A 23,003-nucleotide genomic window follows, 5' to 3' on the forward strand; every position below is an offset into this window, starting at 1 on the left:
CCATCTCGTCCAATACGGTTGAGGAGGAGGCTAGGTGAGAGGATGCAAGGAATCAAAGCGAGACAAATTGACCCAGTCACCGGTTACTGATCTGGAGGGTCACTCCTATCAGAAGTGTACATTATCAGCTGTAGTTTAATACATCTTAATAAGCACTGCTATAAACTATACAAAAAATATATTATTTTATGATTGGTTACCAAAACCAGAGGCTAGAGTAACAATACCACACAACAGTAGATATTGAGCAAATAAAAGTGTCTTTACTAAAAGGCGATAATGACTTTTGAATGTTAATCATCCTTCCCACAGACACTGAAAAAAAGTAATCAGCAGTCATCGACACAATACATAAGGTTTCAACATATTTATTGTTCTTCTCACTGAAGATGTAACAAACCAATGCAATGAAGTGACTCATGTTATTCCGTGCCACTCAGAATATCTGCTACCAGTGGAGATACAATACATCTTTCTCTTGTTTTGCATTGATAAAATTAACAGGAAACCGTTTGTTTGCAGTTAAACATTTGGCGAAAACAAAACTTATTCCTCAATTTATACTTGCTTAAATAAGATTGTAATTCAAAGTAACCAGAAATGAAATTAACCTAGGGATCAAATATTTGCTAAGACTGAATATACTAGTTCTCAATTAGGTCCACCAATTACAGGTATTGTTTTGTTCAACAGAAAATGCATGAAAAGTGCATTAGTTCCTGGTACAGTAGTCTTGATATGATACTGTATGAATGATTTCTGTCAAGACTATTATTTTACTACTACTATTGTTACTATAGTTCTTAAAAGGTTTCTGCCATCAAACAGACTTCTCTCAGTCAGGCGGCACTTGGGGAGTTCATTGATAAGTATATGGGGTATTCAAAAATAACCTTTCATCCATTTTACTGGGTATGGGCTTTGTACAAACACTCACTGAGACAGCCAAAGGGGAAGAATTGGAACATTGGAGTTGGTGTTTTGTAATCAATTGAGAAAATCATTATTTAAGAAAATCTTAAATCATAGACTTAACATCTGTCGACGTTAATGGCACATTTTAAGAGAACATCTTACAAAAAGCAAGATGAGATTTTTTAGCATCAGTGTCAATACTGCTCAGCCATTATCAAAACAGTTAGTGCCGACCAGCCGGTGAAGGGGTGGCTCCCTTGCCCCTTGCCCGTGCTGTCATTGTACTGTTCCCAGATATACCCTGTCTCCGCATACTGTCTGTAAACATTGTTCATGATATTAGTTCTGAGTTCCTGATAGAGGGCGGCCGCCTTCTCCTGATATGGCCCGTCAGTGTTGCTGTAGTGGTGCAGGGCCCTGACGGCCAGGTAGTTGATGTTGATCCATATGGGGCCCCGCCAGTAGGGAGCGTCGTGCTCCGTGTTGCGTTTCATGTAGAGCGGGTCGGCCCTGGACAGAGAGCGCAGGCCGTAGGGCGTCCACAGCTTGTCCACGTCCCTCATGTCTCTGAAGATGTGCTCTAGCTTGGGCGAGTCGGGCGTCAGGACGTGCAGCAGGAAGGGAAATAGGCTGATGTAGCCCAAAGCATTGACGAACTGCGGCTTGGGGGCCCGGCGGACCGAGCGTACCAGGCGCGCCACGGGAAACTGGTGCCTCGGCTGCCCAGGGGGCACGTACACCTTCTCCTGCTGCAGCGACACCGCCTGCGTGTGGTTGCCATAGTCGCTGAAGGAGCGAAGCTGGTCTGACCAGTGCAGCTCGTCCAGCAGTCCGTTGTCGCTGAGCTTCTGGTGGGTGCGCTCGTACTCCTGGTGGGGCTCTCCCAGCAGCCGGGCCACGCTGGCCATGATGCCCGACGCCAGCGCCATCCAGCAGTGCAGGTCCACGTGGCGTTCCTCGGCCGACGGGTGCGAGGCCCGCGGATAGTCATCCAGGCCAGACGTCAACGTCTTGGGATTGAGGAAGAGGTTGGTGTCCTTGTCGCGGCCCCGCCAGCGGTAGGAGTTGGGCAGCGGGCCTGTCTGGGTGGTGTTGTACCACTCGAACCACGTCTGGAGCCGGGGGTAGAGCCTGCGGAGGAAGGGCAGGGTGGGCTGGGAGGACTCTGCGTCCGGGTTGGCCTGGAGCTGCTCCACTAGCTTCTGCAGGGCCAAGAAGAGGGTGGGCGGGTTGGCGTTCTCGTTGCGCTGCACCACAAACTCGGCAGGGACCTTGCTGCGCGCCTCGTCGCCCAGGATCTGCTCCCGGGGAATCCATCCCTCCATATTGACTAGGTCCAACCAGTGGGCCGTGGCCTCCCGCGTCACCTGGGGGTCCCACTTGCTGAGTAGCAGCTGGTGGAAGCCTTCGTCCCACAGGAACCCCCGGGGGAAGAAGGAGCGCGAGGGCACGGCGGTGAACAGGGCGCCCTCAGGGTAGAGCAGCGGGTACTCGTTGTACACCGACTGGACCACCGACTGGCCGTAGAAGTAACCCATTCCACCCAGCATGTTGCTCAGCGCCGCCTTGCTGAACTTCACCTGGGCCTGGCCCAAGCCTTTGGCCTGGAGGCCGAACGTCTTCTCGAACTTGGCATCGAACGCCGCCTTCCTCTTCTCCAGCTCTTCCGTCATGGCCGCCGCTGAAAGCTGGTTGGGGCGGTCATGGAAGCTACCGGACTCGAACAGTACCTCAATCTGGAAGGGCGTCTGGACAGTGACCTGGTGCAGGACAAAGTCGCTCTCCTTTCTGGGGTCGGCTGGTTTCTGCTGGTGCTGCTGGTGCGGGGGCTTGTAGGTGTCCACTGCGATGTACTGCCTCTTCTCGCCATTGGGGGGGCTGTAGACAAACCTGCGGTTCAAGCTGTTCCTCACGATGTCCGTCAGCCTCTCCAAGCCTGGCGACACAGTCTGGAGGTAGTTGTAGCTGAGGAGAGAAGACGAAGGTGAACCACCCTGAAGGTAATATGAATCGCTCATGTTCTCGTCTTGCCAAAGCTTCCTCTTAGAATTGGAGCAAGACCAATACCCTTGACCTGCAGTCACCATAGGGTTTTATACCCTTCAGAGGGCAGTGGCCTCCTGGAAAGTGGCATGTCCTTTGACCTCTATCTGTGATTTCATACTACTTCAGCCAAGGGTCAGGGACAAAGAGTACCCTATACTGACCGATGTGTTATGTTGAATGAAAACTGAAAAGGAGCCTTGTCCTTTCTTGTCTAAATGGCAGATAGGCTTGTTTGTTTACTGTGTTGTGTTCCTGCTCTTCCTACATTCTATTCAACTCTCTTTTCTGGCCTGCGTTATGGCTTGATTGTGAAACCTTGCTGTTCCTTTGATTTCTATGCATCTGAGTCTCTATTGTCCTTGTCCTCACCACTGGAACAGATCAAGGTCTCTCTGTTCTGTCCCTCAAAAGGTTTAACATAACCTTTATATGAGAGACAGAACAGCAGTTTGGCTGGCCATCTTCAGTGCAGACACTGAAGAGATGTCCTAGCTCTGCTTTGTGTCTCAATGCATTGCTGAAGCAGTTGTGCCTTTATTATTTGCAATGCTTTGTTTCATACTACATGATTTCTGTCGCATATCATGTTTCTCTCTTGACAGGCTCACTGATTTTATTGATAAAGATTGATTATGTGCCATTTCTATTTTTCAGTTATTACATTTTCTTCAGATTTCCTTCATGTATTTAATATTGCTTGGTATTATTTACATATTAATTAATAGGGACTATTGTGGCACATTTGTCCACTGTTTGCAAAAGTATTTCTCTCTGTTGATGATTTTGGAATGAGCTTTAAAGCATGCTATTGCTAATTTGGGGTACATTCATTGAGTTCTATTGGTTTTTGGGTTAGGAAATGCTAACGTTAGCAGTTTGGGAGAGTACCTACCTGGCGTATTTGGCACTGGAGGACTCCCCGGCGACAGGCTTGCGGAAGGTGATCTTGAAGTTCCCCAGCTCCTCTGAGAACCCAGTGATGGAACCCAGACGGTTTCTCTCTTCCACGTGGGCCTCCAGGGAACCCTGGGTGTCGGCAGCAGCGTAGAACATCAGGGAGATGACCGGCGCGTGGGGAGCCGAACTCTGGGGGAAGGAAGAACTGGGTCATATTCAGTAGGAAGGAGAAAACATTTTGAAATGTTCTATAATATTCTACTGTATCTTAGTCCATGCCGCTCTGTCATTGCTCGTCCATATATGTATATATTCTTAATTCCATTCCTTTCTTAGATTTGTGTGTATTGGGTATATGTTGTGAAATTGTTAGATATTACTGCACTGTCAGAGCTAGAAGCACAAGCATTTCGCTACACCCGCAATAACATCTGCTAAACACGTGTATGTGACAAATAAAATGTGATTTTATTTGATTTTGAAATGGGAGAGAAAAACTCTGTGGAAGAACACCAGGGTTGTGTTCAGTAGCATTCTAATTTGTCATTTATTTATTTTTACACCAGGAGACAATACGAATAGTTTCAAAACTCAAATGTCTTTCAATGTAAGACAAATAATCGGAACAAAATATGCCTGGTTAATTCCCAGGTGGGTATAAAGGTGTGTGTATGTATCCCGCCACACTCACATGCTGCTTGGCTGTGATCCTCCAGGTCCAGTCCCCTCCGTGTTCACCGCCCATCCGCTTGACAAACTCTGTGGTGAGGGTAAAGTCACTGTCGTGGATCTCCTGCACACCGAAGCTGAGGCCGTCATGCATCAGCCAGCCGTAGCCCTGCAGCCGGTCACCCTGCTCGCATGTGTGCCTGAGGTTCACGTCCACCTCAGAGAACTGACGCATCCACATCATCCCTGGGATGTAGAGAAATGGACACACAGAATTAATTCATTTATTTTATTTAATAATTCCCCAGAATATGAAATGTTAAACATGTACATGGATTATGTACATTACCATTCAAAAGTTTGGGGTCACTTAGAAATGTCCTTGTTTTCGAAAGAAAAGCAAATTTATTCCATTAAAATAACATAAAATTGATCAGAAATACAGTGGTAGACATTGTTAATGTTGTAAATGGCTATTGTAGCTGGAAAAGGCTGATTTTTTATGGAATATCTACATAGGCGTACAGAGGCCCATTATCAGCAACCATCAGTCCTGTGTTCCAATGGCACGTTGTGTTTGATAATCCAAGTTTATCATTTTAAAAGGCTAATTGATCATTAGAAAACCTTTTGCAATTATGTTAGCACAGCTGAAAACTGTTGTGCTGATTAAAGAAGCAATAAAACTGGCCTTCTTGAGACAAGTTGAGTATCTGGAGCATCAGCAATTGTGGGTTCGATTATAGGCTCAAAATGGCCAGAAACAAATAACTTTCTTCTGAAACTCGTCAGTCTATTCTTGTTCTGAGAAATGAAGGCTATTCCAATGCGAGAACTTGCCAAGAAACTACTCCCTTCACAGAACAGCGCAAACTGGCTCTAACCAGAATAGAAAGAGGAGTGGGAGGCCCCGGTGCACAACTGAGCAAGAGGACAAATACATTCGAGTGTCTAGTTTGAGAAACAGATGCCTCACTTGTCCTCAACTGGCAGCTTCATTAAATAGTACCCGCAAAACACCAGTCTCAACATCAACAGTGTAGAGGCGACTCCGGGATGCTGACCTTCTAGGCAGAGTTGCAAAGAAAAAGCCATACCTCAGACTGGCCAATAAAAATAAAAGATTAAGATGGGCAAAAGAACACAGACACTGGACCGAGGAAGATTGGAAAAAAGTGTTATGGACAGACGAATCGAAGTTTGAGGTGTTCGGATCACAAAGAAGAACATTTGTGAGACGCAGACCAAATGAAAAGATGCTGGAGGAGTGCTTGATGCCATCTGTCAAGCATGGTGGAGGCAATGTGATGGTCTGGGGGTGCTTTGGTGGTGGGAAAGTGGGAGATTTGTACAGGGTTAAAGGGATCGTCAAGAAGGAAGGCTATCACTCCATTTTGCAACGCCATGCCATACCCTGTGGACGGCGCTTGATTGAAGTGCCCATCAAGCCAATCCAATTTGTGGGAGGTGCTTCAGGAAGCATGGGGTGGAATCTCTTCAGATTACCTCAACAAATTGACAACTATTATGCCAAAGGTCTTCAAGGCTGTAATTGCTGCAAATAGAGGATTCTTTGACAAAAGCAAAGTTTGAAGGACACAATTATTATTTCAATTAAAAATAATTATTTATAACGTTGTCAATGACTACATTTCCTATGCATTTTGTTATATTTCCTATTCAAACTCATTTCATGTATGTTTTAATTGAAAACAAGGACATTTCTAAGTGACCCCAAACTTTTGAACGGTAGTGTATATAATCCAGGGTTTCCGTTAGAAAATGTGGCGCTGGACATTTAATTTACAGGACATTCAGAAATTTACCGGATCCATATGCATTGGGTGTGTAACCTGATTAGAGCGTCCACCCACGGTGCTCAGAATGAAAGAAATCACATTTACTTTATGGTAATTAATCTTAACAAAACATGCAATTCGAGGATGCAATGGCGTATGTCCTTCCTACCGAATTCTGATGAGCAATTTGAAGAATAACTGTCCAGAATAACTGTCCACATTTACTTTTCCTCAGCCAACAAAACGAGTAACGAACAGCAAAATCACTAGCCTATGTCAATCTACTTTCCCCCATAGTAGAAAAGTTGACCTATTCTATTGGTCAGTTTGTCAATCTGTGCGAGAAAGAAATAGACTATTCCAAACAGACAGGGACAGTTGTGAGACGATAGATCCCAAATTCATACATTCATACAACCAGTAGAAGCAAGGTAAGACATGCCTCATAATATGCAGTAAAATGTTAAGGTTTCAAACAATTAAGCATATGTTTTCAAAATGCATACTGCTTCCAGCTCATTGCAAAGTGGTGTGTGACGAGCTAACGCCTGCCTAGTTGTCTATGCGCTTGAATGGCGAATGGGAAGCTCGCTTCAATTACCAGTTGAGAAATATAAATATAGGGTTAGTCTTTCCACAAGGTCATATCTCCATGTTACAGCGTGTGTTTACGGAAGACAGAGGGACCACATGTGCCAACTAGCTATTTAGCATGCTCCAAACACCTGTGTGTAACGGAAGAAGGCCGCCAGAAACGTATCGTCACTGAAAGATACTGTCAGCTGCAACTGTGATAAAGCCAGATAAAACAGTGTACAGTAGGTGTATATTTTGCAGTTGTAAAATGATTTTGACGTGACATGAAAGTAAAGGGCTTTATGCTTCTACAACCATATCGCAATTAAGAATCGATTCATGTTTAGATAAGAGTATTTGGCAGTTTTGGCTGCCAGAGCCAGTCTACCTCTGAAAATAACATAAGATCCTTGGACTTTAAGGATTAACAGTAGGCTCCTTACAGAAACCCTGATATAATCCACATATAATATGAGGAAACACAATAAATTACACAATTTATTTCCATTGTGTTCCTCTGGTGAGTAGCTAACAGGTTAGTACCGCTTGTCACATAGCACACACAGTTGTTATTACCAACTGACACTTTAGTCAATAGTATTAGCAAATATTTAAGGGTGAATGTAGAGAAATTATAGTCTTGTACCTGTGACAACAGATCTGGGGCTCCTGGTTTTCATCCCAAAGTAGACCTGGGGTCGGTAGGAGCCCCAAAACCTCTCAGGGGACACCTCAGCGCTGGTGCTGTTGGCATCGAGGACGGGCGGCGAGTGGTGCAGAGTTACCACCCGTTTGGCCAGCGAGGAACGCATGTACAGGGCATAGAAGAACCAGATAAGGCTGAAGATGCAGAGACCGATGGAGATGTTGATGAAGATTTTGCCGATGTCAAGCTTCTTTTTCTTTTCCTTGCGTTGTAGGGTGGCAGGCTTCTCGTCTTTCCTTGTGGGAGGGGGGTCAGCCTCGCCAGTCACCACTCTCTTCCTCTGCCTGCCCATCCTTCCAGCTGAGGAGGAAGAGAAGGATACTGTGGGTGAATCTCAAATGTCTCTCCAATTTCTCACATCCTTCTCAACATAGAGGGAAGCGAGGAGAGGACGCGAGGAAAGGAATGCGCTCCACATTTTTAGGTAATATGAACATGCCTACACTATTTTCAGAGATGTGTATGAGTTCTACCCAGTATGTTATCATATTTGGTTACCAAAAACAGAATGGCATGCCAGTGCTCTTAGTTTATAGAATAACAGGGACAAAGTCATTACCGTATAAACATTAGCCTAGACCAGGGATGGGCAACTGGCGGCCCTTCTTTTGAAGGACCGTGGACCAATGCTGTCAATATTTTTATTTCATTTTATTTAATGAGGGCGGCCGCTAAAATGTTTTGCTGACGGCGGGGGGGGTACACAGACCCACGAGCGACTGCGGCCTCTCATGATTAATTCCGTTTTTTTGTGGGCCCCACCCCCATCAAAGTTGTCCATCACTGGCCTAGACCTTAGCTGCCTTTAGCAACGCTATCATTTACACACTAGCGCTGCTTGCAAAACACTGAATAGTCCGCAGGAATTTAATTTCAACTTACTCTGCCAATTGTCCGTAGGGTTGGTCCTTACGCAGGGGGGAAATTGAGAAAAAACATAATAGAACATAAATTAAACAGACTTTCCAAACATAGGTCTGTTGTAGACCCACTTCCTCTCCGACTGCACATGACAATACCTGAACATAAAAAGTTGTAGGGGACTTTTATTTTGACATGAGGGAAGCAGAGAGGAACTGACCTCACTGTTGGCTGGCTACCCAAACTCCTCACTCCGGCAAAACGATACACCCACGGACGTTAAGGCGTCCGCATGCTTCCCATCCGAAACAGTACATACCGTGCCTTAAGTATTCACATCCCTTGACTTTTTCCACATTTTGTTGTGTTACAGCCTGAATTTAAAATGGATTAAATTGAGATTTTTGTCACTGGTTTACACACAATACCCCAAAATGTCAAAGTGGAATTCTTTTTTTGGACATTTTTACAAATTATTAAAATGTAAAAGCTGAAAGGTCTTGAGTCAATAAGTATTCAACCCATTTGTTATGGCAAGCCTAAATAAGTTCAGTAAAAAAAAGTGCTTAACAAGTCACGTAACAAGTTGCATGGACTCACTTTGTGTACAATAATGGTGTTTAACATGATTTTTGAATGACTAACTCATCTCTGTACCCCACACATACAAGTATCTGTAAGGTCCCTCAGTCGAGCAGTGAATTTTAGACACAGATTCAACCACAAAGACCATGGAGGTTTTCCAATGCCTCACAAAGAAGGGCACCTATTGGTAGATGGGTCAAAATAAAAAAAGCAGACATTGAATATCCCTTTGAGCATGGTGAAGTTATGAATTACACTTTGGATGGTGTATCAATAAACCCAGTCACTAAAAAGATACAGGCGTCCTTCCTAACTTAGTTGCATGAGAGGAACGCAACCGCTTAGGGATTTCGCCATGAGGCCAATGGTGACTTTAAAACAGCTACAGAGTTGAATGGCTGTGATAGGAGAAAACTGAGGATGGATCATCAACATTGTAGTTACTCCACAATACTTACCTAATTGACATAGTGAAAAGAAGGAAGCCTGTACAGAATAAAAAATATTCCAAAACATGCATCCTGTTTGCAACAAGGCACTGAATTAATACTGCAAAAATTGTGGCAAAGCAATTCACTTTTTGTCTTGTTAGGGGCAATTCCAATACAACACATTACTGAGTACCCACCTCATATTTTCAAGCATAGTGGTGGCTGCATAATGTTATGGGTATGCTTGTCATCGTTAAGGACTGGGGAGTCGGAATGGAGCTAAGCACAGGGAAAAACCTGGTTCAGTCTGCTTTCCACCAGACACTGGGAGATTAATTCACCTTTCAGCAGGACAATAAACTAAAACAAGGCCAAATCTACACTAGAGTTGCTTACCAAGAAGACAGTTCCTGAGTGGCAGAGTTACATTTTTGACTTAAATCTACTTGAAAATATATGGCAAGACCTGAAAATGGTTGTCTACCAAGGATCAACAACCAATTTGACAAAGCTTGAAGAATTTTGAAAATAATAATATTTTTTTATAACATTTCTATACCGCTTTACATAGAATTTCAAAGTGCTTCAAGTAGGAAAAAACAAACAAGCAATATATCATGACAGGTCAACCAATAGAGGCCAAGTCTTTGGAAGCTGCATCCTCCGAAGATGGAGAGGTGCATGGCTTGAGCAGAGGGAGCTGATCAAAGAATGGTAGATGATGGTGATGGAGTCTGCTGATGATTGAGTCTTATAGCCACTGGACTTTTCCTCTTCCACTCTGTGTAGCACCCACTTGGGTGATGCCTCAGCAGCTCTGGGCGCCAGAAAGCTCACCACACAAAGTTCAGAATAGTAGCCAGTCGCCCTCACTATGAGCCCTCTGCCTCAGCACTGTTGTATACCTGTAGCTCCCATTCCTCTCACGCTTCAGGACACTCCTCAAATTATGTTCTTAGAAGATCAGAAATTGGCAGCCAGGTGAAACAAAAATGCAAAATCATGAGCAAATGTTGTACAATCCAGGTGTGAAAAGCTCTTAAGACACTTACCCAGAAAGACTCACAGCTGTAATCACTGCCAAAGGTGTTTCTACAAAGTATTGACTTAGGGGTGTGAATACTTATGTAAATTAGATATTTCTGTATTTCATTTTCAATAAATTAACAAAAGTCTAAAATATGTTTTCACTTTGTCATTATGGGGTTTTGTGTGTAGATGGGTGAGAAAAACAATCGATTTAATCAATTTTGAATTCAGGCTGTAACACAACAAAATGTGGAATAAGTCAAGGGGTATGCATACTTTCTCAAGGCACTGTATATTATGACAACATTGTGACGTTTTTTCGGCTGTTCGTGCACATTACATTTTTTCTCGAGGCAAGCCAAATTTCGGTAGCCAAAGTCTAGAGATTCTTCAATGAATTGTTCGCTGTCATTCAACAATGGACGACTCGTTTGCATGCATTTTTTACTTGAGAAATACTGCACCAAACATCCTAGTTAGATGTAAAATTAAATTCTTAATTATCTTTGATTAATTGTGACTTTTCTATACTGGCTATGGCGTCTCAGTACTATTGCCACTTTTCCCCTTGTTTTTCAAGTTAAGGTATTTAAAGAGAGTATGCGAGCACACTCGTTCGGAAACTCGTCTAGGTGCCAGCCAAACCAAAGCATGCGGAAGACTTTAGTTTCTTCTCAGCAATGAGTCTGAAACTGAGTACCTCCCCAACGATTTCTAGAACGCAAACACATTCTCACCGTTCTGATTGGTCCCAGAAACCAATGGGTTGGGCCGGGGCCACATGTGGGTAAAGCAACGTTTAGAAATTCTTCATCGTCTTTGATACTCCAATTGCTGATTACTTGTTTTGTACAACACCCCTCATTTTCACTTCACCAAAAATGACTGAAGTATGTAGCAAACAGAACAATTCAGTTTGAGTTGTCAGGCAAATCTGGCTGAGGAACTACATGGGTCTACAACAGACCTACGTTTGGGAATTCTGTTTATTTATACATGCCATTAGATGTATTTTTTCTTCTTCTGGAATTCCGCCTGCATAAGGACAACGCCTACAGTCAATCAGAGTAAGTTGAAATGTAATTTTATTTAACCTCTGGCTCAGGGACGGCTTGTTCAATAGGGCGATATGGGCGACGCACTGCCAAACGGGAAAAGGAAGGGATTTTCTTTCTAATCAATTATTTAAAAAAAAATTAAATAAAAAAAAATATTTTTTTTTAATAAATTTATAAAAAATTATATCACGGCAACAGCAGTTATCAGTGTTCACGTCTGATCTGCCAGCCACTAAATGTCAAATCAGGCTAAAGTCGTGCTTCAAATGGCCCCGCCCGTTTTTTGGGCGATTTCAGTCAGGTTGAAAATCGCCCAGAAGTCTGTCATAGACTCCCATGTAAAATCTAGTTTTGTCACATTTCAAAGCTTTCAATACATTCTCTATGGGTGTCTGTGGGCTTGCACTTACGCGCTTTCGTCATACATAACGTAACCACGAATGAACGTAACTAAGAAAAGACCAGGTAGCAGCCTCATTCAATTCACTACTACTATCAAAATGGCTAGGCTTCAGTCCAACTCGATTGTGTGTTTGAAAGAAGTTCCTTTTTGTCGGCGAACAAATGAAGATAAATTGGCAACGAAACAATTAGGACCCCCCAGACCAAATTTAATAATTCAACAGGTGTCTACTAAAGGGGGGAAGTCCTACACCCGAGGATTTTCCAAAAATTGGTATGAACGGAAAACCTGGCTAGCAGGCTGCGATGTAGCTAATGCAGTTTTTTGCTACCCCTGCTTACTCTTCCACCCTGAAGGCGGCACAGCAGACAGCACCGCTTGGACAGCGACTGGTGTAACCGACATGCACCATCTTTCAGAAAAGATTAAGAAAAATTAGCTGTCAAAGACCCACATATAGCTGTTTGAGATTGTCTGCTTTTGGGAGAGTGAATATTGCCACTCAACTGGATGAGGGATACAGGCTAGCTGTCCGCCGCCACAACGATGAGGTTAGCAACAGCAGAGTCGTGAACACTGTCTACGAGAATCGAGACGACCTCATATAATGTTTTGAAGCCATCCGGACGGGTTCATTGGGTTCATTTGACCAGCACACCTTGAGAGAGGCAGCTGGCTACGTGAGGATACTACATGATGAAGATTTAATTTTTTTCCTGCGGCTTTTTCACAAAATCATGCCCCACGTCGACATTCTGTACCAGAAGCTACAGAAGAAGGACATCGATGCTGTCTCTATCAAACGTGCCCTCGACAGCTTCACAAGCAAGTGCAGGCCATAAGGTAAGATTAAACAGATATCAAAAAATGTGGTAAAAGCTCTTGTTGATCCTGCAATCTGAACAAATACCAAGATGCTGTATTTTCAGCTGATATTTCATTTGTTTATGGAAATGCATATTGTTTATGCAGTGTTGAGGAATGTGAAAGAACACCCTTGATTATTTTTACTGTGATAACTTATTTTGCTTTTGTAAGCCAACACTTTTGAGATCAGTCAATAAATGCTTCTGGTATTGACTTATATGCTGCCCCTGTCTTCATGTTGTTGCTGGACATATCTTTTTAAAAATGTGTGTAGGTCACCTAAATCATCAGAAAAATTGCCCTCCCTGAGAATTTGTTCAGGAGCCGCCACTGCTCTGGCTTCCGGCGGACCAGTTGTTTTGAAAGCTAATTGCCAACAACGCTAGTGTGTAAATACTAGCGTTGCTAAAACCAGTTAGTTACCTAGACCTCATCTTCAGATTTTAGCCTGGATAATTATGATGCGCCTGGCACTGTCAGGTGGCAACAACATTGCTTGCAACTACAGTACTAGCTAGTAGTAGTTTGCTACCTAGCTAGCTAAGTTAATGTAACGTTGGCTCGTCGACTATGAAAATAATTACTTAACGTTACCTGCAAAGTTGCATAAAGAAATACCTTTAGACTATTACACGTATTTAATTTTTTAGAAACTGCGCTAGGCAAAGCATACATTCAAGCTTTTCGGCTAAAGCTAACTGGTTAATGAATGGTTAGCAAACCGGTGGCTGTCACTATCGGGCAGACCTGTTTTAGCACGAGTTTGCAGAATTTTTAAACAAGCTTTCATGCCAATAATGCAGCACATAACAATGCACCGAGGAATGTAATATATATCCTGTAATATGGTTAGTAAATGTAAAACTCACCTTTCAAATGGACAGAATATCAGCTGCACATAATTCGCGTTACTTCCTGGTTCCCTCCCGCTGGTGAAACACTGACGTGTACATAGCGTTGACAGCCCACGCCAGGGGTATATTCATTACGCCGATTATGTTGCAAAACGTTTCTTAAACGGGGAAGGACCTACCTGAATCAGTCCAACGGAAACTCGTTTGTTGCACTACGTAATGTTGCAACTCTTTGACTAATGACGATTACATCCCAGCTCGAGAGTTGTCTGGCCATAGGTCACAACGTTCAATCCATACACACCATTCTGTTCTGTAAGGAATAGGCTAGAAAATATGCTTTGGACTACAGTCAACTACTAATGCAATGGTTCAGGACTATGATATTTGGGACTATGCCATCCTAAATGTGTTCACTAAACCAGAACATGCAGATATTCATAAGTCCAAATTCATGTATTCGAATTGGGACAGGTTGTGCAATGCATTTCAGTGTTGATCATTGTTTATCATTCCATCCTATAAATGCTCGACCCATACTGGATAGCAATTGATGATTGTCATATGCCTAGCAATAGCATGTAACGTGTAATAGGAACTGCTTATGCAAAAATATCCCCAAAGAATATTACACTGAAGAGCAATATGGAATTGTATTGAAATTATTGTAAAATGAACTGCATGAGGGAGTTGGAAACAATTAAACTTTTTTAAGTGTTTCATAGTTATACACAGTAATACAAAGATGGCTCTGTGGGGCTTATGTATAAAAACCACGGTTTTCTTGTTGTGATGTAGTCACATAAGAGCTGGACACAATGCATTCAACTGTGAATATGATTTTGAGATCCTTATCAAACTGTAGTTGAGGTGTGATTGTATATGTAACAGAACTGTAAGGATTCTCCTAAATGTATCAGCTATGAACTTTTCAAAATATAAATGCTGTAAAATAAGTGATATGTATGGAGAATTGCAATCAGGAATGTGTGGTTCAGAGCTGATGACTAAGAGTAAACGCTGACGTCAGGCGCCTCCTCTGAGCCCTAGGGGGCGATGACCACTCACTTCTAGCTCATTCTTAAAGCCATTCCCAAACCAGTTTATGTAAACAAATGGGGGTGATGACACTGACAAACTCACTAGTTTTGTAACAATTTTTTTAATCAATGAAAAGCTGTATTGTTTTCCCCATCCAGAACCCTCACGTTACAATTCGGAGCTTATTACTTTACATATTGGTCAACAAAGGCAGGAAAAATACATTGCATTCTCATACGAGACCCTAGATCAGCGATAAGACTTCTGTTTCCTTCGCACTCTCCGAGGGCCAGACCTGGGTTCAAATGTATTTTTCTTTCAAATACTTATTGAGCATTTGATGTAGCCTGCCTGGAGTGCCTGAAAGGCAGGGAGACTAATTAATTGGTTCCATTGCGCCAGACAAGTCTAATCAAGCACAATTAAAAGTATTTGATGTCCAGATTCTACAGGTTCCACTGGATGACATGTAACAGTGGGAGTTCGTAAATGAAACATCACAATACGAACACAACAAAAGCCTGCAGGGTGTTCCAGTTTGTCTGTCAACAGCTCAGCGAATGGAAGAGGGGTTCTAGAGATCCTGAGTATTTGCACTGTATATTTAGAGACGCTCTCCCCCCCGCCCCTCATTCTGACACTCAATTACAGTGTACTAGAAGGGAGAGGCCTTCCACTAAGGGGAAGAAGGAAGGCCCTGATCTGGGCTCTAGTTATAAAGCTGACAGGCTTTTGTGAGTGACTGCTGCTCTGCTTATTACAGTTTAACAACCCTGCCTAGGAACAGTAGCACCCCTGCCTGTGGAGTGGACAGATAATCCAACTGATACAGCAAAATCACCAACAAAAAGAAAAATAAAGAACCATATAACTTTGTCTTTGTGTAATTACAGAAAGCTTTGGCCAAAAATGTCATTCCAAAGAGCGATTCGGTTCATAAGAGCTTGCGATGCAGTATGCTGATGACGAGTTCTTTTTTTGACAAGTGTTTTGTATTTTTTGTTAATGAGCGTTATACATGCAAAGCAAAAATAAAATTAGAGAAAAACAGTCACCGGTGTAGCAAAATTGTTAAGCCAAAATAACCCGTGCCCAGCACAAGACAATACATAATCCCCTTTCCACTTCCCGTTGACCCTTAACCCCATCTTAAGTGACTCCATTTGACCCCCCTTTCTCCATGGCCTCGACTCAGACAAGACTGAAAAGAATGATCACCAACCCCAGATTTTTTTGTAAACTTTCTTACAAAAATTACAGGGGAAAAAACAAGTTAAAAAAACAAACAAAAAAAAGATCGCCCGGGCCTGTCTCCTCAGTCCTCCTTCACCTGATGTCAGCATCAGTGTGTGGCTGTGGGTGGGTGAGTGAGTGGGGGGTGAAAGGGCCGGAGATAAAGCAGGGGAGTCTGACCGCGAGCCTGCCCAGCATCAGACCTGCGGCTCGAGGGGCCGCCTAGCACCCCCCTCCTCCACACTAGATCTTGATCAGGCCCCCGTCTCCCTCACTCACAAACCGCTTCCGCCCCCTGGTGGACACAGACAGAACAGGTGATTCAATACTTTATAGGCTACCAATGTGTTTAGGGGAGAGGAGTCCTCAGCCTTACAATATAAAACACTTGGGGCCTAGTTAAGCTTTACATAAAGTCATTAATATACTCATTGAGTGGGTTTACATGTACACTAACTTGGTATTACTCAGACTATGGCATTATTAATGTAAACACTTATCTTAATCGAAGTAAGGTCATTAAGTATGCATACTCCGATTAGTCTAGTATTATCAAAAACATCATGACTTTACTTCGATCATGACTTTACTCCAGGATTTGGCAGAGATTTTAGTGATATTTGCAGGCAAAAATGCTTAATTTTGATGCAGCAATTCTGACCTTTTGCATGACAATATGCAATGATTTTGTCCAATTTGTTGCGAAAATTACATTTACATTTTAGTCATTTAGCAGACGCTCTTATCCAGAGCGACTTAGTTAGTGAGTGCATACATTATTTTTTTCATACTGGCCCCCCGTGGGCATCGAACCCACAACCCTGGCGTTGCAAACGCCATGCTCTACAAACTGATCTACATCCCTGCCGACCATTCCCTCCCTTACCCTGGACAACGCTGGGCCAATTGTGCACCGCCCCATGGGAAAAGGTTTGTTGACATGTGGCTTGATTTAAATCATATTATGCAGTAAATGTGCGGTGATTGGTTGAAATCGTGAGCCCTCTTTTTGTAGTGCGGTGATGGGTCACAATGTTTTAAATTTTATGCAGAAATAGTGCAGTGATTGGTCAAATTTGCAAGCCCTCGCATAATATGCAAGCCCTCGCATAATATGCAGGCAATTGTTGATTTTGCTAAAATTAATGTGATCGCAGAATCCTGGAGGGACTGACTATACCCAATAGACAAAATGAAAGAGTTTGCACCACTCAACACTGGGACTGACCTGGAGGGACAGGAGTCTCTCAACTGTTTGGTGATAACAGACTCCTGGTAGCAGAGGTCCGTAAAGGACTCCATGATTGAGTGGGCATGGGGCACATCCAGGTTAATCTCTGGCAGCTCGTCGTACACACGCTGGAAGCCCTGGATGTTACAACAATACTTGATGAGTAAGTAAATCATACAGTCAAAGAATACTTTCCATCATAGGACAATATAAGAGAAGATGAATCAATTCAGTCACTTCAGAGCTTGTCAGGTAACAAATGAATATGCATTGACAGTGACTAGAGAGAATATAACAATATATACACTGTAGCTAGAGAGAATATGGCAGAATACTGTAGCTATATCAGCAAAAGTAAATATGCCTTGACTGAGTAGCTATGGATGTCTACAGATGGGTTTGAATCCACAAGGTCTGACGTTGACAATTACTACTAGTTTAACATTTTAGATTCATGCCATCTTAATTGTAGTGCTGAAAAATGAAAACCTGCAGTCATATCACTGGAAATAGTTTTTAGAAGTTGAAGTTCATTTTTTTTGTGCTAGTGCTACCCGTGAATTTGATGCTACTTTCTGGTGTGTACAGGGACGTACCCGGTTCATCTGGTCCACTGTGATGAGGCCAATCTTCCAGAAGGCCTGGAGGAGCTTACACATCATCTTGATGGCCGTGTCCCCCTTAGACTCCAGCACCATGACAACAGCCTGGTGACCAGCCAGGAGAAAAAGAGAAGAAAATGCATTAGACTTCATGCTAATGTCTATGAACAGGATGTTCATGTACAAAATGATTGTAAAATTGACTGTGTCCCAAATGGCACCCTATTCCCTATATAGTGCACTACATTTGCCCAGCGCACTATAAAGGGAATAGGGTGCCATTTGGGAGACCGGTTTTGTCATGCACACAGTGCCTTAAATTCTCCGTTATGTGGAATGTCAGCTTGACCAAGATGAGACTGAATAATTATTTGACACTAAAAGGCGCTGGTCAACTTGTTATTTTCAAACTAGTAAAATGTTTTCAGAAAGGTTTCAATCCCCTATTTAACCACATTGGGGCAGCATTACTTTAATTCTCACCATGGTGCATGGATTTGGCATTATTTTATTTTTGAGTAACTGATTACATTAGCATTTAATTGGTATCAAGGATACTGTTGCTGGTGGAATAATGTTAGGTAATGGTTTGCAAGATAACATATGTCAGACAAAAAACAATAAATCAAACTTTCTTTACAGCATCATGGACCATAGATGCATTTTTAAGATAACATATGTCATAAACCTATAGTCTTATAAATACTGAAAAGGGAAGTAAGATTACACCACACATCATATTCAACATTGCACGCATAGACAACTAGACACATAACTATTGAAAGTACAGTAGAGCCATCACTGACCCGCTATCAATATCCTTGTGCTGACAGCAAAGGCCATGTTCAGTATATATATTTTCTAAAAATAATTTTAAAAGGAAGATCCTCCATGTAGTTGTCCAATAACATTTTCGCTTTCTGTTGCAACATTTTTTTGATACAGTGTGCCCTTCTAAACAGGACCCAAAGCGCTTTTAGTAGTGTTTACCTCATAGACAAGCTCGTGGTGGAAGTGAGGTACTTCTAGGTCACGCAGACAGCGTTCTGCCTCCTTCACCTCTCCCGATACCAAGTACTCCTTCAGCAGCAAGTTCATCTGAAACACATATCAATAAAGTATTAATCAAATCTATCATTCACTCCATCATTCACCACCCATGGCTAAAACACTGCCCAATACAGATTTGACCGACAAGGTTTCGAACATGGTTCTCAAGACTTATCCCACTGAGCTAAAGCCTAGGTCCAATAGATAAAATATGCATCTTATCTATAGTTTCAGACATTTCTCAGCAGTGACTACCGGGCCTTGTTTATTTGATAGTGCAAGGTTTTTCCCTGTCAATACAGGAAGTCATGAATCGGGGAGAGGACTCCAAAAGCGATCACTGGCTGGACAAAATGGAGCAAATAGTCAAATCACAATGCTCAATGACCAAACAATGTCTGCTTTTATGTGTAGTACTCATGTTCCTGTTCAGTTATGAACCTTGTGTGCAACTGCAATTCCACAAAAGCTTGGTGCTTTGCTGACTAGGGCTGACCCCATTTAGTCGACTGGTCGATTGTTTGGTCGATAGGCTGTTGGTCGACCGAGATTTCTTTAGTCGAGCATATAGCAAAAAAAGTATACATTAATGGCGTACAAGACACCTGTGTGCGTGGACTAATCCATTGTGGAGGCAGTGAGGATGGCACAGTCCATCACTAAGACATGTGCTACTGAAATTGTATATCGTTATATTACATAAGAACAACAGTGCAACACAAAAATTATTTTATAACAAATGCGCTTTCACCCTCGTTGGATAATGGCCGCTGTCCATGGTTCTGAAACAGTGCGCTGTTGAATTGGCGCCTTTTCCTAGACCATGTTGCTATGTGCATAATAGCAATGTTACCCAGCATATTGGTGTTGAGAATAAAGCGGCAGAGGCAGCAGTGGAGTTAGGAGATGAGAAAACAGCCCTTGCCTCAATTGTCTAAGAATAGAGAGGGGAAACCAACTTAATTAGGTCTATAAATCAACAGCCTAACTGTTAAATGTGCTTGGCTTTATAAATCATCCATATATATATCTACAGAAATAAGACAGATCCTGCTTGTGTGTTTGTTTAATAGCCTACTGATTCCGTGAACACCAAGCCTCAAGCAACCACAACGTCTGATAAACAATTTTACACATTAGGCTGCTTTTAAATCTTTGCTATGCTGTAATAAAGACTTTACACTTTATTTTTCCGTTAGAACAGCCTCTGGTATTACTTATTTAGTGTTTACACTGTTCCAAATTGTCAGTAAAATAATATTAATCATAATAATAACCCTTTATCTTGATCTCCTTATTTTATTACCATTATTAATATGATCATTATAATAATAAGTAATGTCATTATCATTAGTAGGCTTAGTATAGCAGCCTTGTATAACCACCATTGAGCTGTAGGCCTAAGAGCGCATCCTGTTTAGACTTAATACCGAAACTTAGGCTATTCTTTTATACTTAAAGCCTACTGTAACAAACAATAATTTGTTCATGTCATCATGCAGCATACAAGTCATTCATGATTTGAAATGCAATCAAGCATTGGGTTTAAAATAAAATAAAGTGGCCCTTGAATAATTAGCATAAACAATAAATAAACCGTTCCATGTCGGCAATTGCATTCACAAATGCATGCAACTGCTTTTAGTCTTTGATGTAATAAAGGCTTCAGCAACACTGACAGCGCGATAAACACTGTTGATGTTTTGTTGTGCTCGCTGCAGCAGGGAGGCGAGAGAGACAACGGGTCACAGTTACTCGCTGTCATTATTTTTTTTGGAGCCCGGCCCGGCACAAATCAATTGCGGTCTGACTCACTCTAGTCATCTGTGTGTTATTTCATCAAACAGTGCACTTAAAGCATCAGACAAGCTCAGTGCATATAGTTGATTTGATTAAAAACACAGGATATATATAGATTAATTTGCATTTTATTGCATGACATAAGTATTTGATACATCAGAAAAGCAGAACTTAATATTTGGTACAGAAACCTTTGTTTGCAATTACAGAGATCATACGTTTCCTGTAGGTCTTGACCAGGTTTGCACACACTGCAGCAGGGATTTTGGCCCACTCCTCCATATAGACCTTCTCCAGATCCTTCAGGTTTCGGGGCTGTCGCTGGGCAATACGGACTTTCAGCTCCCTCCAAAGATTTTCTATTGGGTTCAGGTCTGGAAACTGGCTAGGCCACTCCAGGACCTTGAGATGCTTCTTACGGAGCCACTCCTTAGTTGCCCTGGCTGTGTGTTTCGGGTCGTTGTCATGCTGGAAGACCCAGCCACGACCCATCTTCAATGCTCTTACTGAGGGAAGGAGGTTGTTGGCCAAGATCTCGCGATACATGGCCCCATCCATCCTCCCCTCAATACGGTGCAGTCGTCCTGTCCCCTTTGCAGAAAAGCATCCCCAAAGAATGATGTTTCCACGCTTCACGGTTGGGATGGTGTTCTTGGGGTTGTACTCATCCTCCTTCTTCCTCCAAACACGGCGAGTGGAGTTTAGACCAAAAAGCTCTATTTTTGTCTCATCAGACCACATGACCTTCTCCCATTCCTCCTCTGGATCATCCAGATGGTCATTGGCAAACTTCAGACGGGCCTGGACATGCGCTGGCTTGAGCAGGGGGACCTTGCGTGCGCTGCAGGATTTTAATCCATGACGGCGTAGTGTGTTACTAATGGTTTTCTTTGAGACTATGGTCCCAGCTCTCTTCAGGTCATTGACCAGGTCCTGCCGTGTAGTTCTAAGCTGATCCCTCACCTTCCTCATGATCATTGATGCCCCACGAGGTGAGATCTTGCATGGAGCCCCAGACCGAGGGTGATTGACCGTCATCTTGAACTTCTTCCATTTTCTAATAATTGCGCCAACAATTGTTGCCTTCTCACCAAGCTGCTTGCCTATTGTTCTGTAGCCCATCCCAGCCTTGTGCAGGTCTACAATTTCATCCCTGTCCTTACACAGCTCTCTGGTCTTGGCCATTGTGGAGAGGTTGGAGTCTGTTTGATTAAGTGTGTGGACAGGTGTCTTTTATACAGGTAATGAGTTCAAACAGGTGCAGTTAATACAGGCTAATGAGTGGAGAACAGGAGGGCTTCTTAAAGAAAAACTAACAGGTCTGTGAGAGCCGGAATTCTTACTGGTTGGTAGGTGATCAAATACTTATGTCATGCAATAAAATGCAAATTAATTACTTAAAAATCATACAATGTGATTTTCTGGATTTTTGTTTTAGATTCCGTCTCTCACAGTTGAAGTGTACCTATGATAAAAAATTACAGACCTCTACATGCTTTGTAAGTAGGAAAACCTGCAAAATCGGCAGTGTATCAAATACTTGTTCTCCCCACTGTGTGTGTATATATATATATATATATAAAAAAAAAATATGTTTGGTCGAAAGAACTGACGAGACTCGGTCGACCAAGATTGTAGTTTTTTTTGTCGGGGACAGCCCTATTGCTGACGCTGGTTCTGTTTGTACGGCCCCAGCTGTAAACAATCTCCTATGGGATGCGCCGGCAGGAGAGAACCCCTAGCCCCCCCAAACACACACCCTCTCCAAACATCCCTCAGCTGGAGCAGGCACTGTGCCGACTACCCTTCTCCATGGTGAAGCAGTGAAATAGGGGCAGGGTTCCAGCGGTTGCCACCGCTGGGGGTTTAACTGGTGCGCAATCTCGCTGACGAGCGTGAACAAGGCTTCACCCCTGAGCACGGTACTGCCAAACCATACCAATCCGGTCCTCTGCCAGACAGTGTTTAAGTGGTGAGAATAAGGGCATAAAAGGACTGGCTGCCTTCCTAAAGCCCAGATTAAAAGAAGCTAGACAGACAGCCTGTGTCCCAAATGGCACCCTGACCCTATTCCCTTTAAAGTGCACTACTTATGGGCTCTGGTTAAAAATTAGTGCACTATAAAAGGAAATAGGGTGCCATTTGGGACACAGCAAGATGCTCTGGAGGACTCCACTAGTCTCCTAGTCCCTCACAGCACTGACTTATCAGTCCTATTCGGTTTGTGTGTGCGATGGTATGGTATTCAATCAACCCTGGCTTAACAATGTTTGCGCAGTAGTCACAGGCAGCTTTGTTTACAAAGATACTGCCCACTGTGCACACACACCCCTGTATTCAATTCTGATAA

At 42.9% G+C, this 23,003-nt stretch overlaps 2 protein-coding genes across 4 annotated transcripts in view; both read right to left on the reverse strand.

Annotated features, from left to right (window-relative positions):
* Positions 1-352: 352 nt before the first annotated feature.
* On the reverse strand, positions 353-13,788 carry mogs (mannosyl-oligosaccharide glucosidase). 3 transcript variants are annotated; one of them, XM_084155331.1, is made up of 6 exons: positions 13,712-13,772; positions 8,491-8,516; positions 7,549-7,908; positions 4,550-4,773; positions 3,854-4,047; positions 353-2,880 (listed from the first exon to the last, which is right to left on the reverse strand). In XM_084155331.1, the coding sequence occupies exons 3-6, from the start codon at positions 7,898-7,900 to the stop codon at positions 1,110-1,112; spliced, it is 2,541 nt and encodes an 846-aa protein (XP_084011457.1). In that variant the 5' UTR covers positions 7,901-7,908; positions 8,491-8,516; positions 13,712-13,772; the 3' UTR covers positions 353-1,109. The 3 variants fall into 3 exon arrangements, with proteins under 3 accessions (XP_084011457.1, XP_084011459.1, XP_084011458.1); XM_084155333.1 differs by lacking the exon at positions 13,712-13,772 and adding an exon at positions 8,690-8,843; XM_084155332.1 differs by lacking the exon at positions 8,491-8,516 and having other exon boundaries at positions 13,712-13,788.
* A 1,051-nt stretch (positions 13,789-14,839) lies between these two features.
* Positions 14,840-23,003, reverse strand: part of pdcd4a (programmed cell death 4a) — a 34,561-nt gene continuing 26,397 nt past the window's right edge. The window contains exons 9-12 of the mRNA XM_084155335.1: positions 18,794-18,901; positions 17,798-17,908; positions 17,199-17,338; positions 14,840-16,265 (exon numbers count right to left, since the gene is read on the reverse strand). Coding sequence (XP_084011461.1) covers positions 16,214-16,265; positions 17,199-17,338; positions 17,798-17,908; positions 18,794-18,901 — 411 coding nt within the window. The 3' untranslated portion in view covers positions 14,840-16,213. The remainder of the gene's footprint in view (positions 16,266-17,198; positions 17,339-17,797; positions 17,909-18,793; positions 18,902-23,003) is intronic.

The sequence above is a fragment of the Coregonus lavaretus genome, assembly GCF_964263955.1.
Source record: "Coregonus lavaretus genome assembly, chromosome: 38".
NCBI classification, from domain to species: domain Eukaryota; kingdom Metazoa; phylum Chordata; class Actinopteri; order Salmoniformes; family Salmonidae; genus Coregonus; species Coregonus lavaretus.

Excerpts from the sequence above, each read along its gene's own strand:
- mogs (XM_084155332.1), bottom strand. The coding sequence starts at position 7,900 with ATGGGCAGGCAGAGGAAGAGAGTGGTGACTGGCGAGGCTGACCCCCCT. Across the intron at positions 4,048-4,549 it reads GGATCACAGCCAAGCAGCAT|AGTTCGGCTCCCCACGCGCC; the intron begins GTGAGTGTGGCG and ends TCCTTCCCCCAG. Across the intron at positions 2,881-3,853 it reads TCCAGTGCCAAATACGCCAG|CTACAACTACCTCCAGACTG; the intron begins GTAGGTACTCTC and ends TTCTCTCCTCAG.